This window comes from Bubalus bubalis, chromosome X (assembly GCF_019923935.1).
Source record: "Bubalus bubalis isolate 160015118507 breed Murrah chromosome X, NDDB_SH_1, whole genome shotgun sequence".
NCBI classification, from domain to species: domain Eukaryota; kingdom Metazoa; phylum Chordata; class Mammalia; order Artiodactyla; family Bovidae; genus Bubalus; species Bubalus bubalis.
The window spans coordinates 28,827,659-28,849,075 of NC_059181.1; the positions used below are offsets into that span (position 1 = coordinate 28,827,659).

At 39.2% G+C, this 21,417-nt stretch overlaps 1 protein-coding gene across 1 annotated transcript in view; it reads left to right on the forward strand.

Annotated features, from left to right (window-relative positions):
* The window catches only part of IL1RAPL1 (interleukin 1 receptor accessory protein like 1), a 700,437-nt gene that overhangs the window by 624,823 nt on the left and 54,197 nt on the right, over positions 1-21,417 (forward strand). The window contains exon 6 of the mRNA XM_044937333.2: positions 20,774-20,906. Within this exon, the coding sequence (XP_044793268.2) occupies positions 20,774-20,906 (133 nt within the window). The remainder of the gene's footprint in view (positions 1-20,773; positions 20,907-21,417) is intronic.

A 21,417-nucleotide genomic window follows, 5' to 3' on the forward strand; every position in this document is an offset into this window, starting at 1 on the left:
AGGGAAATAGTCCATTGGGCAGTTATGAGTCTTTGCACTAATCTAGGTATAGTTGCTCATAGGTTCTGAAAGTGTTAAATATAATATCATGGCTTTGATTACATATCACATTTTATTTTCTCACTCAAGTGTGATTTGATATAGTTGCCTAGATTTAGCTTCTAATTTACCTACCTTAGACTCTCACTTAAGTATACAGTTACTTTTTCAGTATTGACAAGAATGTGTTACTGTAAGTAGTTCCTAAGAATAGGACAGCATTTTCTAGTTCTCTGGCATTGAAGGCTTTTTGTTTGTTATCTTGTTTGCTTATTTGTTTGTGAATCCTCATAGGACAAGGAAAAAGCTCTTGTGTTTCCTTATGGATTTAATCTCTGAAACTTTTACACTGTCACTAATGATGTCCCTGGAGTCCTTGGAGCTCAAATAAGAGGGTGTACAGTTCATAAATTTTTATTTAAATGCAACTCTTGCTTTTGTATAAGTTTACAATCTGGCAAAGAGACAAGGAGATAAAAAAAGATGTAAAAGAAAAGCCCTAGCCAAAGACTTAAATTTAGAGATCAGTAAAATTGTGGGTGGTAAAGACATTTAGCTTATTGATCTATATGAACCCATCCATGAATGCAAAGCATGTGAAGAGGGTTAAAGGGAGAAACAGCCAACATAGAAAATGTATACATACATGTATATGTTTATACAAGCTTCTCTGGTGGCTCAGCAGGAAAGAACACCTGTCAGTGCAGGAGACAGGTTCAATACCTGGATTGGGAAGATCCCCTGGAGAAGGAAAGGGCAACCCACTCCAGTATTCTTGCCTGGGAAATCCCATGGACAGAGGAGCCTGGCAAGTTACAGTCCGTGGGTTTGCAAGAGTCTGAAATGACTTAGCAACTAAAACAACATGTTTATACATATAAATTTACTTCTGTGCAGGGGAGGTTAACTAAGCAGTCTTCACATGGCTGTCTCTGCATCTCATGCTGAAGCCTGAAGTTCACAGGCAGGAAGTCAGGAAGAGTCAGATAATAAGTGAGATAGAACCCAATGAGCACAAGCTGGAATTGCAGTCCACAGGGCAAGCCATCAAGTGGGGAGAGAATGAGCAGGCTTGAATTCCCCTCAGACGGACTGAAACCCATGTCAAGTTCTTGTTGCCTCTGAGCTTACCAAAGAGAATGATCCAGGGCCCTTTATCATAGAGCTAAACACACACCACTGGTGCGGGAATCAGAGACACTGGCAGAAGACCCAGGGGAAAAGAGCAATTTCAGGCCCAACTGCTACTTCATGTCAGTGAGGCACGTCAGCTCATCAGTAACAATGTACACATGGTCAGACACACATACAAACTCACACTCCAAAATGGCTGCTCCCTCTTTTCCATCCTTCCACTAGTGTGAGAGAATCTCTCTTGTAGCCTACCCTAACTGGGCACATACAAAACAATGGAATTCTGGGAAATGCAGTTCAGCCTAGTCAAGTCAGACAATTCATTACAAAGCTGTCCTGGAAAGTCCCATGGACGGAGGAGCCTGGTAGGCTGCAGTCCATGGGGTCCCTAAGAGTCGGACACGACTGAGCGAGTTCACTTTCACTTTTCACTTTCATGCGTTGGAAAAGGAAATGGCAACCCACTCCGGTGTTCTTCCTTGGAGAATCCCAGGGATGGGGGAGCCTGGTGGGCTGCCGCCTATGGGGTCGCACAGAGTTGGACACGACTGACGCGACTTAGCAGCAGCAGCAGCACAATATGCAGTCTCAAAGGTGGCAGGCCATGGTGGGTGCCAGGGTGAGGGGTCTGGTAATCATTGTATTTCATGAACATACTGGCACTCGGAGGATCAGTGAAGGAAGTAATGTAGAAATTAGAGGATGGGATAAAAAAAATCAGCTTATTTATCATCACAACTGTTCAAGGGCACTGCTTACCTGTATGTATGCAAATATTCATTTTACCTTTCTCTCTCTCCCATCCCAAATAACCATTCCTAATATTGAAAGGAAATATGTCTACTTTCCCCTTTTTTTCAGGCCATATTTTTCTAAGATGAATAGTCTTGATTGTTACAGTCAGAATAGAGGCTCTCTGAAAATTTTAAGAAAGTAATTGAACAAAGGGAAGTGACAGTGCTTGCCTTAGTAAAATAGAAAGCATAAATACCGTTCACACCTCTTGTTTGGCTCTCTAAGAAGAACAAGTGTTGCTACAGGTTATAACCTTATTTATTGTTGGGGGAAAAAAAAACTCTTAAGTGGAAGGGTTTCATTCATACTGTACCAAACCCCTGTTTTTGGAGTAAGATGATGAAAAGAGGAAGGCTAGCTTAAAAATGAACACACTTTCAACAAGGCTGATTTTAAAATTTTACCTGTGTTGGAAAAACCCATAGTCCCTAACTATGGATGAGAAAGATGGCTCCTCTATTAATTAATTAATTTATTTTTAGCTGCACTGTGTCTTCATTGCTGTGTGGGCTTTCCCTGTCTAGTTGTGGTGAGCAGGGGCTACTCTTCATTGTGATATACAGGCTTCTCGTGGTGGTGGTTTCACTTGTTTCAGAGCACGGGCTCTAAGCATGTGGGCTTCAGTAGCTGGGACTCTGGCTTAGTTGTTCCACAGCAGGTGGGATCTTTCCAGACCAAGGATTGAGCCTGTGTCCCCTACATTGATAGATGGATTCTTAACCACTGGACCACCAGGGAAGCCTGAAAGGTGTCTTCTCTAATACATATGTTAATGCTGTGATTCCAAGGAGTATCACTAATCTATAGTCTTTACAGCTGTACTTTTCTCAGCATATTTCAAGTCACAGAGCAGATCTAGATTGAGGGAGAGGTGTTTCTTCAAGAGCCTTCTATGACTGTAAACTGTTGGAGAAAAGAGTTAGAAGAAGATGGTGCATGGTCTGCTCTGCTACCTTGAAGTAGAATGTATTATGACATGTTAATGCTGTTAATTTTTTTCCTAAATTATAAAAGCATTATTTCTATATTATATAAATTTTGAAAAATAAAGGCAAAGAAGACAAGAAAGAAGTAACCAAGATATGTCAAAATGCTTTAAAGCTTCCTCTGTGGAATCTTAAGCATCTTTCTCTTACTTCAAATGAATAACTCAAGGAGCATATCTTTGGACTAAGTAGTGCCAGAAAAAAGTACTAATTAAGTAATGTTTTAGCACTGCAATTTTCTGCTCACAAGAATCTGGTTGGGTTTAATAGCTTTATTAATTTTGTCTTAATTTTTGCTATAGTTATGTTGTTTTACTGTGTGATGGGCATGGTCATGGCAAATTAAAGTATCAGATTGATCAAGTTAATCAGATCAATGAGTATTTTGATTAACTCAAGATGCTGTTGATTCAGAAGGTACATCCTATTAACTAAACTTGCCATTAACTTCTCAATACAGCATATTCCAACAGCTAGCACCAAGGAGTTAATGTTATAAAATATCATCCAGATATGAACAAATGACTTTATTTTTGTCCTCTATCTTGGGCTGTGTAAAAGTAACCAGGGTTTCCTGGAAAACATTTAGAAGTAATTGCTCTATTTTACCTATATCGATTAGGGGTATTTAAGGGCATTCTGCTTGAAATTCAAGTGTTAGGGGATAAAAAAAAAAACAGCTTATTAATGTAACTACAGGTAGAACAACAGAAATAGGTGGAGGAAGCATTCATCTGTCTTCAATGATACAAGTGGTCATTTTTCTAAAGACAAGAAGATTCCGTTATTTTCATTTACTTCTATAACTTTCCACCTAGAGAGTTGCCAATATTAGAACATAAATTAAAAATCACAGAATAATAGTAATGGGCACAAAAATAGACTTCAGAAAATCATATACCTTCTGTAGGTAAGAAAGTTTAAAGATATTCTCAAGCGATAACCTTTATTAGATGCTGGCAAGTCTCAGATGCTACACTGTAGTCTCTTATTGAAGACATCTTGACGGTTATAAAACTTCTGGATCAGCATCTCATAAGCCTTGCATAAGGCAGTTGTGATTAAAAATCACATGGAAAACCTCTCAATAGCTTACAGAAAAGCAACCAGTCTGGTCTGGTATTGGGGTATGTGTGAGTTTTAATAAGATGTTGGTTTTTGCTAAAAGGGCCAAAAGTAAAGATAACCCCATGAGGGAGAATTGAGTTATAGAAAGTGAGATTGGGAACCCCAAAAGGAAGGAAAAAGTTAATAATAACACCATAGCTTCAGAAGAAATTGCAGGTTGAGAGACAATAAAAATACTTTTAAGCATGGGGGGAAAATATCTCCTTGAACCTGAGATTCTGAGATCAGGAAAGAGGCATGAAAGTGAGAATAGCAGGGTTGCTTTCAACTGATTTTAAAGACACCAGTGGTAGAATAGACTGAGAAGGGAGACACAGGTTCCAAAGAGAATGACATGTCTTTTTCAAGAATGAAAAGAACTGAAAGAAATAGCTGTTTTGCAGGTTGGAAATGAAAATAACAGTGAATTTCTTTAAAGTACTGAAAATATGAATGCTATCAACTTTTGAAACTTTTCCTGATTAACTCAGCACAAAAACTTCAAACTGCTATCATTTCTCCTTCAATCAAATGTGGACCAAGAAACCAAGCTTCATAGTATAGTTTAGGCTCAGAAACTGTCAGAAGCATTTTACTAAACCACTGTGGAGGAGAGACAAGCACACAAAGCATTATATGAAACACCAGCAGTTACACTGAGTACTTTTAACATAACGCTGACCAACAATAGCCCTTCTAGGCAGGAACCAAGAAAACACAAAACTGTGAGTTCACTGAATGTTCATTTACATTTTAAATAAACATCATGCCTGAGCTATCATTATGTCCTACACTAGCCATGTTTTAAAAGCTTATAAAACTTCCTGGAGAATATTTCGTTAACCTTGAAAGCCACATAAACCTAAGGATTATGGCTTATATTTTTTAAAAGATAAGAAAAGCAGGATTTATGCCTATCCAAATTATCTCTTAAGACCCTGAGTGTTAGGAAACTTAGAGAAGGGTATTTCATTAAAATGCAGCTATAGCAAAATGTAATTGGAATTGGACCTTTTATTTCAGTACAGTCAGTCCATTTAAGAAGCAATGAAACAAAACACCCTTTTTAAATCACAAGGTATTATATGTGTTTTAGAGCAAATGCTATTGGGACTTCCCTGGCAGTCCAGTGGTTAAGACTCTGCACTTCCACTATGAGGGTTGTGGGTTTGATCCTGATCAGGAAACTAAGATCCCACATGCTGTGTGGCCCCTCAAAAAAACCCAAACCAAAAGAAACAACAACAGCAAAAATAGAACAGATGCTATTGACTGTATTACTGTTGTTGTTTAGTCACTCAGTCATGTCCAACTCTTTTGCGACCCCATGGACTGTACCCTGCCAGGCTCCTCTATCCATGTAATTCTCCAGGCAAGAATACTGGAGTGGGTTACCATGCCTTCCTCCAGGGGATCTTTCCGTCCCAGGGATCAAACCTGCATCTCCTGCACTGGCAGGCGGATCCTTTATCAGTGAGCCACCAGGGAAGCCGATTGACTATATTACCCTTAAGTAAACCAAAACCTAAGTAAACTCCTTATAGATTTCCTCCAGTTAAAGCTACATTCTTTCTTAAAAAGAGACTCATTTCTAATGCCATACTTTCTTCCTCAAAAAGAGCATTTGTAGTTTTCTGTTTCTGTATTTTGTATATAGGTATTGTGGGAAATTATTAGAGGATTCAGATCAGATCAGATCAGTCGCTCAGTCGTGTCCGACTCTTCACGACCCCATGAATCGCAGCACGCCAGGCTTCCCTGTCCATCACCAACTCCTGGAGTTCACTCAGACTCACGTCCATCGAGTCAGTGATGCCATCCAGCCATCTCATCCTCTATCGTCCCCTTCTCTTCTTGCTCCCAATCCCTCCCAGCCTCAGAGTCTTTTCCAATGAGTCAACTCTTCTCATGAGGTGGCCAAAGTACTGGAGTTTCAGCTTTAGCATCATTCCTTCCAAAGAAATCCCAGGGCTGATCCCCTTCAGAATGGACTGGTTGGATCTCCTTGCAGTCCAAGGGACTCTCAAGAGTCTTCTCCAGCACCACAGTTCAAAAGCATCAATTCTTCGGGGCTCAGCCTTCTTCACAGTCCAACTCTCACATCTATACATGACCACAGGAAAAACCATAGCCTTGACTAGACGAAACTTTGTTGGCAAAGTAATGTCTCTGCTTTTGAATATGCTATCTAGGTTGGTCATAACTTTCCTTCCAAGGAGTAAGTGTCTTTTAATTTCATGGCTGCAGTCACCATCTGCAGTGATTTTGGAGCCCAGAAAAATAAAGTCTGTTACTGTTTCCACTGTTTCCCCATCTATTTCCCATGAAGTGATGGGACCAGATGCCATGATCTTCGTTTTCTGAATGTTGAACTTTAAGCCAACTTTTTCACTCTCCACTTTCACTTTCATCAAGAGGCTTTTTAGTTCCTCTTCACTTTCTGCCATAAGGGTGGTGTTATCTGCATATCTGAGGTTATTGATATATTTCCCAGCAATCTTGATTCTAGCTTGTATTTCAGGAGGTAAATGTGGTTCTTGTCTATATCACTAAGTAGATTAAATTATTTGGTATAGTGGCATGAATATTATCCTGCTACTCTGCAGCCTGAGACAGAAGATTTTTTTGAAAATCCTTTCTAGAGGTATCGGATAACAAGGTACCCCAAAATACAATGTCTTTAGCAAACTAGATGTGTATTTCTCTCACCAAATAGACCAATATAGAGAAGTTCAAACTGGTGGATGATTCTGTTTCATGATGTCATTCAGGGACCCAGGTCCATTACATCTTAGTGCTCTACCATTTTTGTCTTCATCTATATGACAGAAACCAGTTCACTGGCACATCTGCTTTCCAGCCTACAGGAAAAAAGGGAGAAAGTCCAGGGCTGAGGCTTCATCATAAAAGAGATGAATGCGAAATTGTATACATCACTTCTTCACATTATCTCATTGGCCTGATCTCTGTCGTTTGGCTACATCTACCTGCAAAGGAAAGTAGGAAATATCGTCTGTAGCTTGGTAGCTGTGTGTCCAACTAAAATTTGGGGGGTTATATTACTCAAAGGAAGAAGGATAATAGACACTGAGAGACATTTATTGATCTCTGCCTCAATAGATATCAGTCAGGGTTTGGAGAAGACAGACTAAGCACAAAAAAGTTGGCAGTATTCTTCACTCAAGAACATGGCAAACTCAGTGTAACGCTTACACTTGCATAAGCTGTTGGGGACAATGCTCTTCACCACCACCACTAATATGCCTTCCTTTCCTCGTTTCATTTTCCTTTTCTTCTCATTCCTCCTCTTCCTATTCCTATTTTTCCTCTACCTCTGTTATTTTCTTTCTTGCTTCAGTTGCTTTTTGAAACTAAGGTCTACCGAATTTGCTGGCCACAGACAAATGCTTTCTCTATGTATGTTAATGACTGATTTAAATATCCCTGGAGGCTGAAAATGGAATAATTTGTTTTAAAAATGTGAATCTCCGGAAGGATGAGAAAGCACCACAAGAGTTAAAAATAAATCGATGAGAGATTTATTACCACAGCTATGTAATTAATGGAGCAAAAATAAAGGAGATGTCTTCTCAAGATGCAATCACAGAGAGTTGAGATTAGTTAAGGCCTTAACAACAAAAAACCTAAAAATGCCTGCATTACCAAAAAAAGTCTATTTTGTGGATGACTCAAAACAATTTTAGAAATGAATAAAATTATAAGTGGTTCTGATGTCTTTGGCAGAAAGCAAACCACAAGTCTCTTTTCCCATCTACTTTTTTCAACTAATGAGCAAAAATGGCCCTACTTCCCTGTTGCATTTAAAAATGGCTAGGCTGGTGAATTTTACATGTATGTTGACTCAAAAAAATTCCCCCAAATTGTTCTTCCCGTACATCATCACCAAGAGTTTCTGAATAACCTTTTGGAGCAAATCCATTCTTTGGCAATTAAATGTTTTCCACTGAGCACTTATCAGTTTCCTACTTCCGTTATATAATACCCATTTTCAGGACTTCCTGGAGGTCCACTGGTTAAGACTCTGCACTTCCACTGCAGGGGGCATAGGTTCCATCCCTGGTCAGAGAACTAAGATCTCACATGCTATACAATCAAAATAATAATCATAATTCCCATTTTCTCAACACTCAGGTATAACATCATACCTCCCAAGGATGAAGGACTCAGGTGGCACCAGATATTTGCTGATTCCTGATGTGTCCCTCCTCTTCAGCTTGGTGTCCATTAATTGTTCTAGATGCTTCTAGGAAGGGAGGAATTGCCTTCTACCCTTTTAGTTTCTTCTGGTTGGTCTAAGAATTAAATTGACATGAGACAGTTCAGCAGGAGAAAATCAAACAAAAGTATAATGACATGTATACTCGGGAGAGACCCAAGAAAACTGAGTAACTCACCAAAATGGACAAAACCATCGCCTTAAATACCATCTTCAGCTAAAGACAAAAGAGGATATCGGAGGTAGTGGTTTGGGACTTAAAAGAGGAAGACGACAATTCATATGGAAATAGAAAAAGAAAGGTTTCATAAACAAATGTTTGCTGCTCCAGGCAGAGACCATGGAATGCAGAGTGGAAGCATCTCTGCTTTAGGAAAGCAGAGAAAGCATCTCACCACCACACCTGGCCCATTGCAGATATCTCTGGTGATAGCTCTATTCCAGGAACAAGCCCTCTATCTAAATTCTTTTACACGGTAAGGGGGGAAGTCAGGGTTTCTTGCTGAGTCTTTCAGGCCTTGATTTCAGCTTGAGATAATCCACAGGCCAAAGAGACACTTGGGGATGACAAATGTGGCTCCCCTATCATGTAAGAAACTTTTAGATCATTCATCTAGAAAGCAGCCCTCATGAGCTAGCATGAGTCCTTGCAAGAATCTTTGAGCTATCTAAAAACAGTACAGTAATAATGTTACCATTTTGTTCACCCTTTCCTCTCAAATGCCTGAGATTTCCTCTCCATTCTGGAGAGGCTCTGCCACTGCCTGCCTTTCTCTAGTTGATGTGGAAAAAATTCCAATAATTCATTCAAATTCCACTATGCAACCCCCAGGCTCCTGAAGGGCATGCTGCTTCTGCTACTGCTGGTAAGGCGCTTCAGTCGTGTCCGACTCTGTGCGACCCCATAGACGGCAGCCCACCAGGCTCCCCCTGTCCCTGGGATTCTCCAGGCAAGAACACTGGAGTGGGTTGCCATTTCCTTCTCCATAGTTTGGCCTAATTCGATGCTTGAACTGTAAGTCATCACTTACAGAAAAGTTTAAGTCACAGTGCAATGATAGCAGTAGTAATAGTAATAATTGCTAACAACTTGTGAGCACTCACTCACCAGGGGTACTGTGTATGTTCAGTTCAGTCTCTCAGTCGTGTCCAAATTTTTGCAACCCCATGGACTGCAGCATGCCAGGCCTCCCTATCCACCCCCAACTCCTGGCATTTACTCAAATTCATGTCCACTGAGTAGGTGATGCCATCCAACCATCTCATCCTCTGTCGTCCCCTTCTCCTCCTGCCCTCAATCTTTTCTAGCATCAGGGTCTTTTCAAATGAGTCAGTTCTTCTCATCAGGTGGCGAAAATATTGGAGTTTCAGCTTCAGCATCAGTCCTTCCAATGAATATCAGGGTAGATTTCCTTTAGGATGGACTGGTTGGATCTCCTTGCAGTCCAAGGGACTCTCAAGAGTCTCCTCCAGCACCATAGTTCAAAAGCATCAATTCTTCAGCGCTCAGCTTTCTTTATAGTCCATCTCTCACATGACTACTGGAAAAACCATAGTTTTCACTAGACAGACCTTTCTTGACAAAGTAATGTCTCTGCTTTTTAATATGCTGTCTAGGTTGGTGATAGCTTTTTTTCCAAGGAGCAAGCGTCTTTTAATTACATGGCTGCAGTCACCATCTGCAGTGATGCTGGAGCCAAAAAAAATAAAATCTCTCATTGTTTCTATTGTTTCGCCGTCTATTTGCCATGAAGTGATGGGACCAGATGCTATGATCTTTGTTTTCTGAATGTTGGGTTTTAAGCCAACTTTTTCACTCTCCTCTTTCACTTTCATCACGAGGCTCTTTAGTTCTTCTTTGCTTTCTGCCATAAGGGTAGTGTCATCTGCATATCTGAGATTATTGATATTTCTCCCAGCAATCTTGATTCCAGCTTGCACTTCATCCTGCCCAGCATTTCTCATGATGTGTGTGTGTTAGTCACTCAGTCGTGTCTGACTCTTTGCGACCCAGTGGACTGTACCCACCAGGCTCCTTTGTCCATGGGATTCTCCAGGCAAGAATACTGGAGTGGGTTGCCATTTCCTTCTCCATGTGTATTCTGCATATAAGTTAAATAAACAGGGTGATGATATACAGCCTTGATGTACTCCTTTCCCTATTTGGAACCAGTCTGTTGTTCTATGTCCAGTTCTAACTGTTGCTTCCTGACCTGCATATAGATTTCTCAGGAGGCAGGTCAGGTAGTCTTGTATTCCCATCTCTTGAAGAATTTTCCATTTTGTTGTGATCCACACAGTCAAAGGCTTTGGCATAGTCAATAAAGCAGAAGTAGATGTTTTTCTGGAACTCTCTTGCTTTTTTGATAATCCAACAGATGTTGGCAATTTGATCTCTGGTTCCTCTGCCTTTTCTAAATGCAGCTTGAACATCTGGAAGTTCATGGTTCTTGTACTGTTGAAGCCTGGCTTGGAGAATTTTGAACATTACTGTGTATGTACATGAACTCATTTACCTCCAGGTTATTTGTGGTTGCTTAAATACCCTTGCAATTTACTGACCAGCCAAATAACTTGTTTTGTTCTTCAATTAGACAGAAATATGTTGTAAGATAGTATAAAATGCATTTTCGTAAGGAAATCTGACACTACAGCAGAATTATGGTTAGCAAATTTAAAAGTGCATGTCTTGTTTTTCTGTAATTTTTTTCCCTTGAAATTTGAGCAGACGTTGTTACATCCTGCAGGCATAACATCCTCAACTCTGAGCTTAATATAACCTATCTCTTTCATTTCTTTCTTCTCTTTTGGGATTCTTAGCTAAATCTCTGATTTTCAAATAACTCTCTGTGGTTAGATCCTGGCAACTGTTACGTGCCATAGGTCCTAATACTTATTTGGGTAAAATGTGTTGAGCAATTTCCAAGGGAACTTTGTGTGTGTGTTTGTGAGAGAGAGAGACAGAGACAGAGATTCTTCATTTCAGAATAAAGCTTTCTAGAAGAAGAGCCATTCTATATAACCAATGACACAAGATAAATATGTTTTGTAAACCACTTTGCTTTTATCTTAAATGGAAGATGGAAATGGAAATGCTTTTACTTAAAATTAAAGTAATTTTAATATCCATGATTAATGGTGCAAATGAAATTAAACCCCCCACTACTATTCACCATCTTATTTAAGAACAAAATGCTCACTGTTTCTTAATTCCAACTAGTAAGATCTCTGGATGCTGATGCTTTTAATTAGGGAAGAAATTTCCTTTTAATTGAAAAAAAAAAGTTTGTTTGTTTGTTTTTTTCAATAAGTTAGAGAGTGTCCTCTAGTGGAGAGAGAATCTCTGCTGTCAGCAGTTTTAGAAATGGCCAAATTATATCTAATTAGAAGAAGGTCGCACTAAATAACAAGTGTCCCTAGTGCTGATTGGGGTCTGTGGGTTCAAGAGAAAACGTATTATTTTTCCTCTAAGGCCCCCTCACATTGTAGCCTACTTGAAAGCCTGCCCTATGACAAGCATTGTTCTCATTTTAGATAGCAAATGATTTTTTATGATCAATTTTAGAGTGCTTCCTTCGGAACCTGGTAAGATTGAGCTGAAGCATTTAGTGCAATTTACTGAAGCTTTTACAGATATCAACTTGAGACAGCAAGAATACCATTATCTTCAGGGCTCCAACCCTGGATGACTGATATATTTGATGTGTGTGACTCCCGAGGTGATAGCTTAAATTTTTATGTTATTATTTGAAGAAAAACAAAAAAAATCAAGGAGGAAATTAAATTAATGTGACTCTTTTCTATAATCTATGAAATTCTAATGCTAATTTCCTGTATTTCAGATTAAGTAGGGTAAATAGTATTAACGTTATCACTTGGGTATCTCAGATCAGACTGGAGGTTGTTTTTTTTTTTTTTTTTTAACTTAGAAGAGGATAAGGGAGAGCTTTGGTGCTTGACTCTCTAAATCTCACGCTAGGCTTGCCTTATCAGAAATTGCATGTTATAGCAAATTAGAGAGCAAAAGATAGAAAAGATGGATAGTTTCTCTTGATAACAAGTTAAATAGTTTGGACTTAGAGTAAAGATAAAATTACATTGCTTATACTTCTATTTGAAAAAAGAAAGAGGAATAAGGAGAGTGTTTTTAAATCTTTCAGTAGTTATACAGATGTCAGAGACATACTGTGAACATATGAATATCATGTGTGTGGCTTGTATGAATGGTAATAATCAGCAGTGAGTTGAATATTGTATTCTTATTAACATCATTTTCAGAAAAAATGTACAATTGTGACTTTCATATAGATATTGAAATGAATACATGTTAAACGGTAAAAAAATTTTTTTGCTCATATGATAGGAAGGGAACAGACAGATGTTATGATCAATTCAAAGTAAAGTCAAAATAGTTTATAAAACAGAAGAAAGGAATGCTGAGATAAATTCCAAGTAGAGACAAAATTGATTTTTCCCTGAGTTGAGGTGGAGAGCAAGGCTAGGGGAGCAGATAGGAAATTAAGTCAAATGGCTACCAAGTATGAGACAATTTTTACATTGATATGTTTTATTTTCATTTTTATTCCGTTCATGGACTTTTATTTCTTTTTTTGGCCTCGTAACATGCAGAATCTTAGTTCCCTGCCCATTCCGTGACCAGAGTTCAAACCCAAGCCCCCTGCAGTGGAAATGTAGAGTCTTAACCACAGGACTACCAGGGAAGTCCCCAGACATGAGAGCATTTCTATATCAGTTACCTACAAAGAGTTCAGAGAAGGCAATGGCACCCCACTCCAATACTCTTGCCTGGAAAATCCCATGGACAGAGGAGCCTGGTGGGCTGCAGTCCATGGGGTCGCTGAGAGTTAGACATGACTGAGCGACTTCACTTTCACTTTTCACTTTCATGCACTGGAGAAGGAAATGGTAACCCACTCCAGTGTTCTTGCCTGGAGAATCCCAGAGACGGGGGAGCCTGGTGAGCTGCCGTCTATGGGGTCGCACAGAGTCAGACACGACTGAAGCGACTTAGCGGCACAAAGAGTTACAAAGAGTTGAAGAATAGCTCAAAGACAGGGAAAGGGCTAAAAATCTGGTAACTCAGAATGGTGTGAAGTAGAAAAATGAGTAGTTTTCCATTGGAACACAAATATTTTTCCTACATCCCTTTGGAAAGCTGGCATATTTCTGTAGCTTGGGTTGGCTCATCAGTGACCCAGTTGTACAAGCTACTTCTTGTCTATGCCAGTTACCTCTCTACCTACTACTGTCATTATGAACCCTTTTTCCTAGGCACCCTGTCCTTGCCTCCTGCTTAAGGACCCTGACGGAATGTTTTTCAATCTTGTTGCTTTTCTCAGCCCCAACTCCGATTTAAAGAGTCCAAGGTAAAAAGAAATTGTTCCAGACGGTTAACTGTAACCACTTGCATGAAAAGCACCTGGGAGTGCTTGTTAAAAATTAAAATTCCTGGAAACTTCCACACTTGCTGAGTCAAAATCTGGTTTGGGGAGAGTAGGAATAAGTTTTTTTTTTTTTTTGACAATGAGTTCAACACTCACTGGATTAAGTAAAGAAATATATAATATCTGAAGCCATATTCATCTAAACTAAATGATATTGTAGAAGATATGAGTGTATAAAATAACCTCTGACCTGAAAGTTAGTGGAAGTTTGCTAAAAGGAACAAGGTTAATGGTAGCATTAGGAGTTGCAATAGTAATAACCTTTCCTCTGTTCTCTGTCATGTCAGACTTTTGGCAACCCTGTGGACTGTAGCATGCCAGGCTCCTCTATCCATGGAATTTTCCAGGCAAGAACACTGGAGTAGGTTGCCATTTCCTTCAGGGAATCTTCCCAATCCAGGGAATGAACCTGCATCTCCTGTGTGTCTCCTGCATTGGCAGGCGGATTCTTTACCACTGAGCCACCAGGGAAGCAAACCTGTTCCAAGAAGAAAAGAGGAGAAAAGACAGAGTTGACTGATTCCTAGAAAAGCCAAGTCAGTCTTTTGTAAGAGGTGCTATTTTAAATAGAACTTAATGGAGGAAAAGGAATTTGCTACGTGGAAGTGAGGAGAGTTTGAATCAAAGAATATAATATTAAAAAGTGTGAAAATGTGGAGGGAGGCTCAAGAGGGAGGAGATATATGTATATGTACAGCTGATTCACATTGTTGTACAGCAGAAACTAACACAACATTGTAAAGCTATTATACTCCAATAATTTTTTAATAATAATAAATATATTGTTTAAAAAGAACTCTAAACCATTAATCACAATTTTATAAAAAGCATGAGAATGTGAAATAGATCATGGATGAACTACTCATAAAATTCAGATGCTAAAATCCTATTATGTAACTGCATATACTGCTTCATCAGCCCAAGGTACAAACACAGTCATTTTTATTTTCCTAATTCCTCTTTCATAATTGCCTAATTAGCTTTCTAAACAAAATTTGCTAATTATATTTTCCTAATTTTCCTAGTTATACTTATGAATTCCTATCTACCCTTATTGAGTAGAAGTGCATCATCTCTCCCTGGGCCCCACCCTGCCCCATGATATTCTATTCACTCCTGTTTTTCTTTAACCCGAGGGGAAGGAATTATAGTCATTTATTTCTGCTTTCAAACACAGGCAGTACACACTTGGGGTCTGAGGTCACAGCTCCTAACAGATGCTCATGTGATTAGCCACCATTTCCCAAATGAAAAGTATTGGGTTGGCCCAAAAGTTCATTTGGGTTTCCCTTAAGCTATTAAAAAAAAAAAAAAACAAATGAAATTTTTGCCCAACCAAGTACTAGACGGATTCAGCTTTCCTCACCAACACTTTAGCGGTTGGTGAGTCTCAGGTGAGCCTGATGTCACCTGGCCTTCTCTCAAGATTGACTCCACTGGGCTTCTAGTGTCCTTTCTTGAGAAACAGAGCTTTGCATAAGAATGGGAGTAGTAACTTCTGTTTAGACACACAAATAGGTATCATTAAGAGAAACAATTTAAAAAATCCCTTCAAGAAAATTGGAGACACCAAGGGAGTATTTCATGTAAAGATGAGCGCAATAAAGAACAGAAACAGTATGAAATTAACAGCAGTCCATGGGGTCACAAAGAGTCAGACATGACTGAGCAACGGAACTGTACCAAACTGAACAGAAACAGAAGATATTAAGAAGTGGCAAAGATACACAGAAGAATTGTACAAAAATGGTCTTAATAACCCGGATAACCATGATGATGTGATCACTCACCTAGAGCCATACATTCTGTAGTGTGAAGTCAAGTGGGCCTTAGGAAGCATTACAATGAGCAAAGCTAATGGAGGTGATGGAATTCCAGCTGAGCTATTTCAAATCCTAAAAGATGATGCTGTGAAAGTGCTGCACTCAATATGCCAGCACATTTGTAAAACTCAGCAGTGGCCACAGGACTGGAAAATGTCAGTTTTCATTCCAATCTCAAAGAAGGGCAATGCCAAAGAATGTTCAAACTACTGCACAATTGCACTCATTTCACATGCTTGCAAGGTAATGCTCAAAATCCTTCAAGGTAGGCTTCAAGAGTAAGTGAACTGAGAACTTCCAGATGTTCAAGCTGGATTTAGAAAAGGCAGAGGAACCAGAGATCAAATTGCCAACATCTTGTTGGATCATCAAAAAAGCAAGAGAATTCCAGAAAAACATCTACTTCTGCTTCGCTGACTACACTAAAGCCTTTGACTGTGTGGATCACAACAAACTGTGGAAAATTCTGAAAGAGATGGGTATACCAGACCACCTTACCTGCCTCCTGAGAAACCTGTATGCAAATCAAGAAGCAACAGTTAGAACTGGACATGGAACAACAGACTGGTTCAAAATTGGGAAAGGAGTACATCAAGGGTGTATATTGTCACCTGGCTTATTTAACTTACATGCAGAGTACATCATGAAAGATGCCAGGCTGGATGAAGCTCAAGCTGGAATCAAGATTGCCAGGAGAAATTTCAGTAACCTCAGATATACAGATGACACCACCCTTATGGCAGAAAGCGAAGAGGAACTAAAGAGCCTCTTGATGAAAGTGAAAGAGGAGAGTGAAAAGCTGACTTAAAACTCAACATGCAAAAAACTAAGATCACGACATCTGGTCCCATCACTTCATGGCAAATAGATGGGGAAAAAATGGAAACAGTGACAGACAATTTTTTTTTTTTTAGTTCCAAAATCACTGTGGACAGTGACTGCAGCCATGTAATTAAAAGATGCTTGCTCCTTGGAAGAAAAGCTATGACAAACCTAGACAGCATTTTAAAAAGCAGAGACATCACTTTGCTGACAAAGGTCTGTATATTTAAAGCTATGGTTTTTCCAGTAGTCATGTATGCATGTGAGAGTTGAATCAGAAAGAAGGCTGAGCGCCGAAGAATTGTTCCTTTCAAACTGTAGTGGCGGAGAAGACTCTTGAGAGCCCCTTGGACAGCAAGGAGATCCAACCAATCAATCCTAAAGGAAATCAACCCTGAATATTCATTAGAAGGACTGATGCTGAAGCTAAAGCTTTAATACTTTGCTCACCTGATGTGAAGAGCTGACTCTTTGGAAAAGACCCTGATGCTGAGAAAGATTGAGGGCAGGATGAGAAGTGGGTGACAGATGATGGTTGGATGACATCATCAACCCAATGGACATGAGTTTGAGCAAACTTGGGGAGATAGTGAAGGACAGGGAGACCTGGCATGCTGCAGTCCATGGAGTCGCAAGGAGTCTGGCCTGACTGAGCAACTGAAAAACAACAACTTCACAGAACAGACCTCTACTCAAGTTGACTTTCTCTCCTGATTGTTTTGAGAAGCAGCTGGCAACCGTTTAATCGGTCTGTCTCTCTCTCCTACACACACACAGTGATGCAGGTAAATTATAAAAATAAAAAATGTATTTTCTACCTTATGAGGCTTCCTTGTAACCTGTGCTTTGAGAGGCTTCCTACTATCACATTGATAAAAAGCACAGTGATCTGTCATCAGTGCTATAACCTGTACTTTGTCCTTTTAAGAAACTATGCAGAGGGACTTCCCTGGTGGTCCAGTGGTTAAGACTCTGAGCTTTCAATGCAGGGGGCTGGGGCTCGATTCCTGGTTGGGGAACGAAGATCCCACATGCCAAGTGGTGTGGCCAAAAAACAAGTAAGAAAGGAAGGAAGAAATGATGTGGAAATAATCCTCTCTTTGCAGTGATGGTCCCTTATATGGTCCTGAAGTATCATAAAATTCTCAATCTTTCTCAGTTCTCTTGGAACTCTCTCCAATCCCAGTTTGGCAAATACAAAAAGAGTGATTTCTTTAGACTGCAAGTGTGCCCATGTCAATCTCCTACCTGAAACCTTTCCCCAACTTAGAATTGCCCTTAAATGGAATTCCCACATCTTCAACATGGCCTTCATTGGAGATCAGGGCTGCCACTGCTCTGGCCTCATGATTTTCCCCCAAATCCTCACCACAACTCTACCCACTACATGTAGTTTAGCTTCAACGACTCTGGAGTTACTGACTTCCTCCAAAGTTCCCTGACATTCTGTCACTCAGGTTCTTTCCTCTCTACCTGGAGTGCTTTTCTATTTTTCCCTCCACTTTCTTTTATTCTTTGCATGAATTCCACTCTCTAACCCACAGTAAGCCCAACCCAGGTCTGAGTAGAGGTCCTCCGGGTACTCCCATAGCACTTGGGATACCCCCAGTACTGGAGCTCAAGGCATGATAAGTAGTCAAAGAAGAGGTGAGCAAAGATGATTGAAAAAGCCAATCATTTCTTACATGGGTGCAGGAGCCATTTACTAGGTGTGGCGGCACAAAGCCAATAGTTGAGAAAAAGGAGGAATTAGATAATAGCAAATCAGTTGATCTGGAAAGGTAGGAGGGTGACAAGAGAGAAAAATTCAGTTCCCAACGAGGGATTCAATTGACTTCTCTGCTAAAGAATGTCAGGCTGAGTTGCTAGTGACATGATCATTATTTATGATCCCCCAAATTTAGTAAAACTGTAATGGAAAATGAGATAATTTCTAGAGATTTCTATTTATGAGTTTCAGTCATTAACTCCTACCTAAAAGCTAAATCTTGTTCCCTTAAAACACAGATTGTGTAAATTATTGACATGTAAATTTTTGAACTCCGTAATATATGCTGATTCTCTTGGCATATGATATTAATCATCACACTATATAATATTTTGAGATTTACTGTTGAATTTATGACTACCTTGACACTGTAACAGGTAGTTGAGTTACATAAAAGCCAGTGCTCTTAGAAAAATGTAAAAGCAAAGAATACTGGATTTAAAAATTGTTCTGAACCATTGGGTTGACATTTCCCATAGAAATCTGTAGTTTCCAATCAGTAAGATTGACATTCAATTATCCATTGTGTAAGGTAAATTATTCTCTCAGGGAGGGGGTTGCATATTAAAATATTAACAAAATATTTATGTATCAAAATTAATAATAAAGGAGATTATTTAAAGCTCCATTTGCCTCATAAAATTTGCAGACATTTTCTGAACTTATCTGGTCACTAATAATGATTATTGCATATAGAATCAAAGTCTCTAAAGAATCACTTACTTGGAGGACATTCAGATGTAAAGAAAGATAAGATAAAAGGTAAGGCTGTATCATGCTATCTTAAAAATATTAGAGGAGCAAGAATTCAGTTATGAACTAGTCTTAAGCATGGAGAAGGCAATGGCACCCCACTCCAGTACTCTTGCCTGGAAAATCCCATGGATGGAGGAGCCTGGTAGGCTGTAGTCCATGGGGTCGCTAAGAGTTGGACACGACTGAGCGACTTCACTTTCACTTTTCACTTCCATGCATTGGAGAAGGAAATGGCAACCCACTCCAGTGTTCTTGCCTGGAGAATCCCAGGGACGGGGGAGCCTGGTGGGCTTCCGTCTATGGGGTCACACTGAGTCGGACACGACTGAAGCGACTTAGCAGCAGCAGCAGCAGTCTTATGCAATGGACATAAGATAATATGAATTTTATCCAATAAAAATTTTCTTGTAGAACTTGGAGAATAAAGTTTACATACAGGTTGACCCGTACCAGGACTTACAAAGAGTGCATCTGTAAGTGAATTATGGTTTTCTCTAGGTTTATATGGTAGAATCACTGATACGCCCAGTTTCAGGCAATGTTCACTATTAACTCATAGCTTAGCTTTTAGACTTTAGGAACCTCCTTCTCTTCACCTTAAAGTCACAGATTTGTCAAAGTCCTCTAGAATATTCTCAGGAATTTAAGAAATGAATAAATTTGCCTTACTTAAGGTATCCATAAGAGTTCCTCTGCTCCAGTCCATTCTGGAGTAGGTCCCTATAGGTCTCTTTGCCATCCCACATTTTCTAGCTCTACTTGGAGGCAGCAAGATCTTAAAACTATAATAGTACTGGAATATTTCAGTTCTCTAATGCTGCCTGAGGCTTGAGGAAATCAGGTGTTTGCAAAATCACGTTACTTGTCCAGAAATATGCCTTAGCTTCTGTTGACATTAAATTCACTCCCACTTTTCAGTCAGGGACTTCCACTTACCTTATTAAGTAATCAATCTGTATTCATCATTACAGTGGCCTCTCTTGAGTAGTACACTGGAAGAAACTCATCTCCACAGTAGTATTATTGATTTTATGTTTTATAAACAGCCCAAATATTTATTCTCAGGTGTTGTCCATTTGTATTTTAATAATGTGTTTTTTTATCTGAATGTGTGCTGGTTTCCTTAATTAAAATACTATTCCTCACATAGTACAAATATTTTAGTAACATTTGTAAGGAATCCTGTATTTTGCAGTTCCATTTCTTTCCCATTGAAACATTTGGTTATCTTTCTTTCCCACATTCAGAACTGAGAAACATCTTCTAACTGCTTTATAAAATCTCATATTATCAACATTATGTACTTGTCTGATATTGCAGTAGTAAAAAACCTACCTGCCGATGCAGACCCAGGTTCGATCCCTGGGTCGGGAAGATCCCCTGGAGAAGGGCATGGCAACCCACTCCAGTATTCTTGCCTGGAGAATCCTATGGACAGAGGTGCCTGGTGGGCTACAGTCAGTAGGGTGGCAAAGAGTCGGACATGACTGAAGCAAGTGAGCATGTGCTTTGAGAAGTGCACATCACCTCTGAAGTACCCTTCCCAATAATTCATAACTTCAATCTATTCATATGGAAACATCAGGCAAACTTAAATGAAAGTAAAGTTCTGTAGAATAACTAACCAGTGTTCTTCATAATCTGATAAGTAATTCACATTCCATTAAGCAAGCTGCCAAAAGCACACATTCTGTTAATTTGACAGAAAATATGTGAAAAATATTGATTTAGAGAGATGTTCCATTAAATCAATGAAGTGATTTAAGTTTTACGTGCCAGTTTGCCTAAAATAAGAGTGTATCAACAGTTTTACAACACGTTTCTATCGCTTCTCTCCACAGGTGATTCAGCTAATCTCACCTGCAGAGCTTTCTTTGGGTACAGTGGAGATGTCAGTCCTTTAATTTACTGGATGAAAGGAGAGAAGTTTATTGAAGATCTGGATGAAAATCGAGTTTGGGAAAGTGACATTAGGTAAAGTAATTTGTCTCTTTTAACTTGTACAGTCAAGATTCACATTTGCTGTGTTAGTGAATAGAAAGTGAGCTAAAAAAGAAGGGGGTTGAGGGTGTTTTACTATCATACTAAAAATGTTACAACATTTAATGGCAAGGAGGAAAAATATCCTTGAGGGAGTGACTATGAAATTGTAAAACCTGAGTGCCATTTGCAAAGAATTTAAGAGAAATAAAAAGGAATTTTCCACTAAGGAATAAACTGAATGTGAGATTACCAAAATAGCATCAAATATGGAAAATGTGATATTGTACTTTTGGTTGATAAGAGCTCTTTTTTTTTAATTGTTGAGAGGAAATGTTGGGTGGCCAAAAAGTTTGTTTGGCTTTTTCTATACCATTTTCTGGAAAAACACAAAGGAACTTTTTGGCCAACCCACTGTTAACAGGTTTTTAGGATTCAACATCATGTTTTTAGGTTTCAAACATAGTCTCTGTCACTTCCTTTTATATGTTGCTACATATTTGAG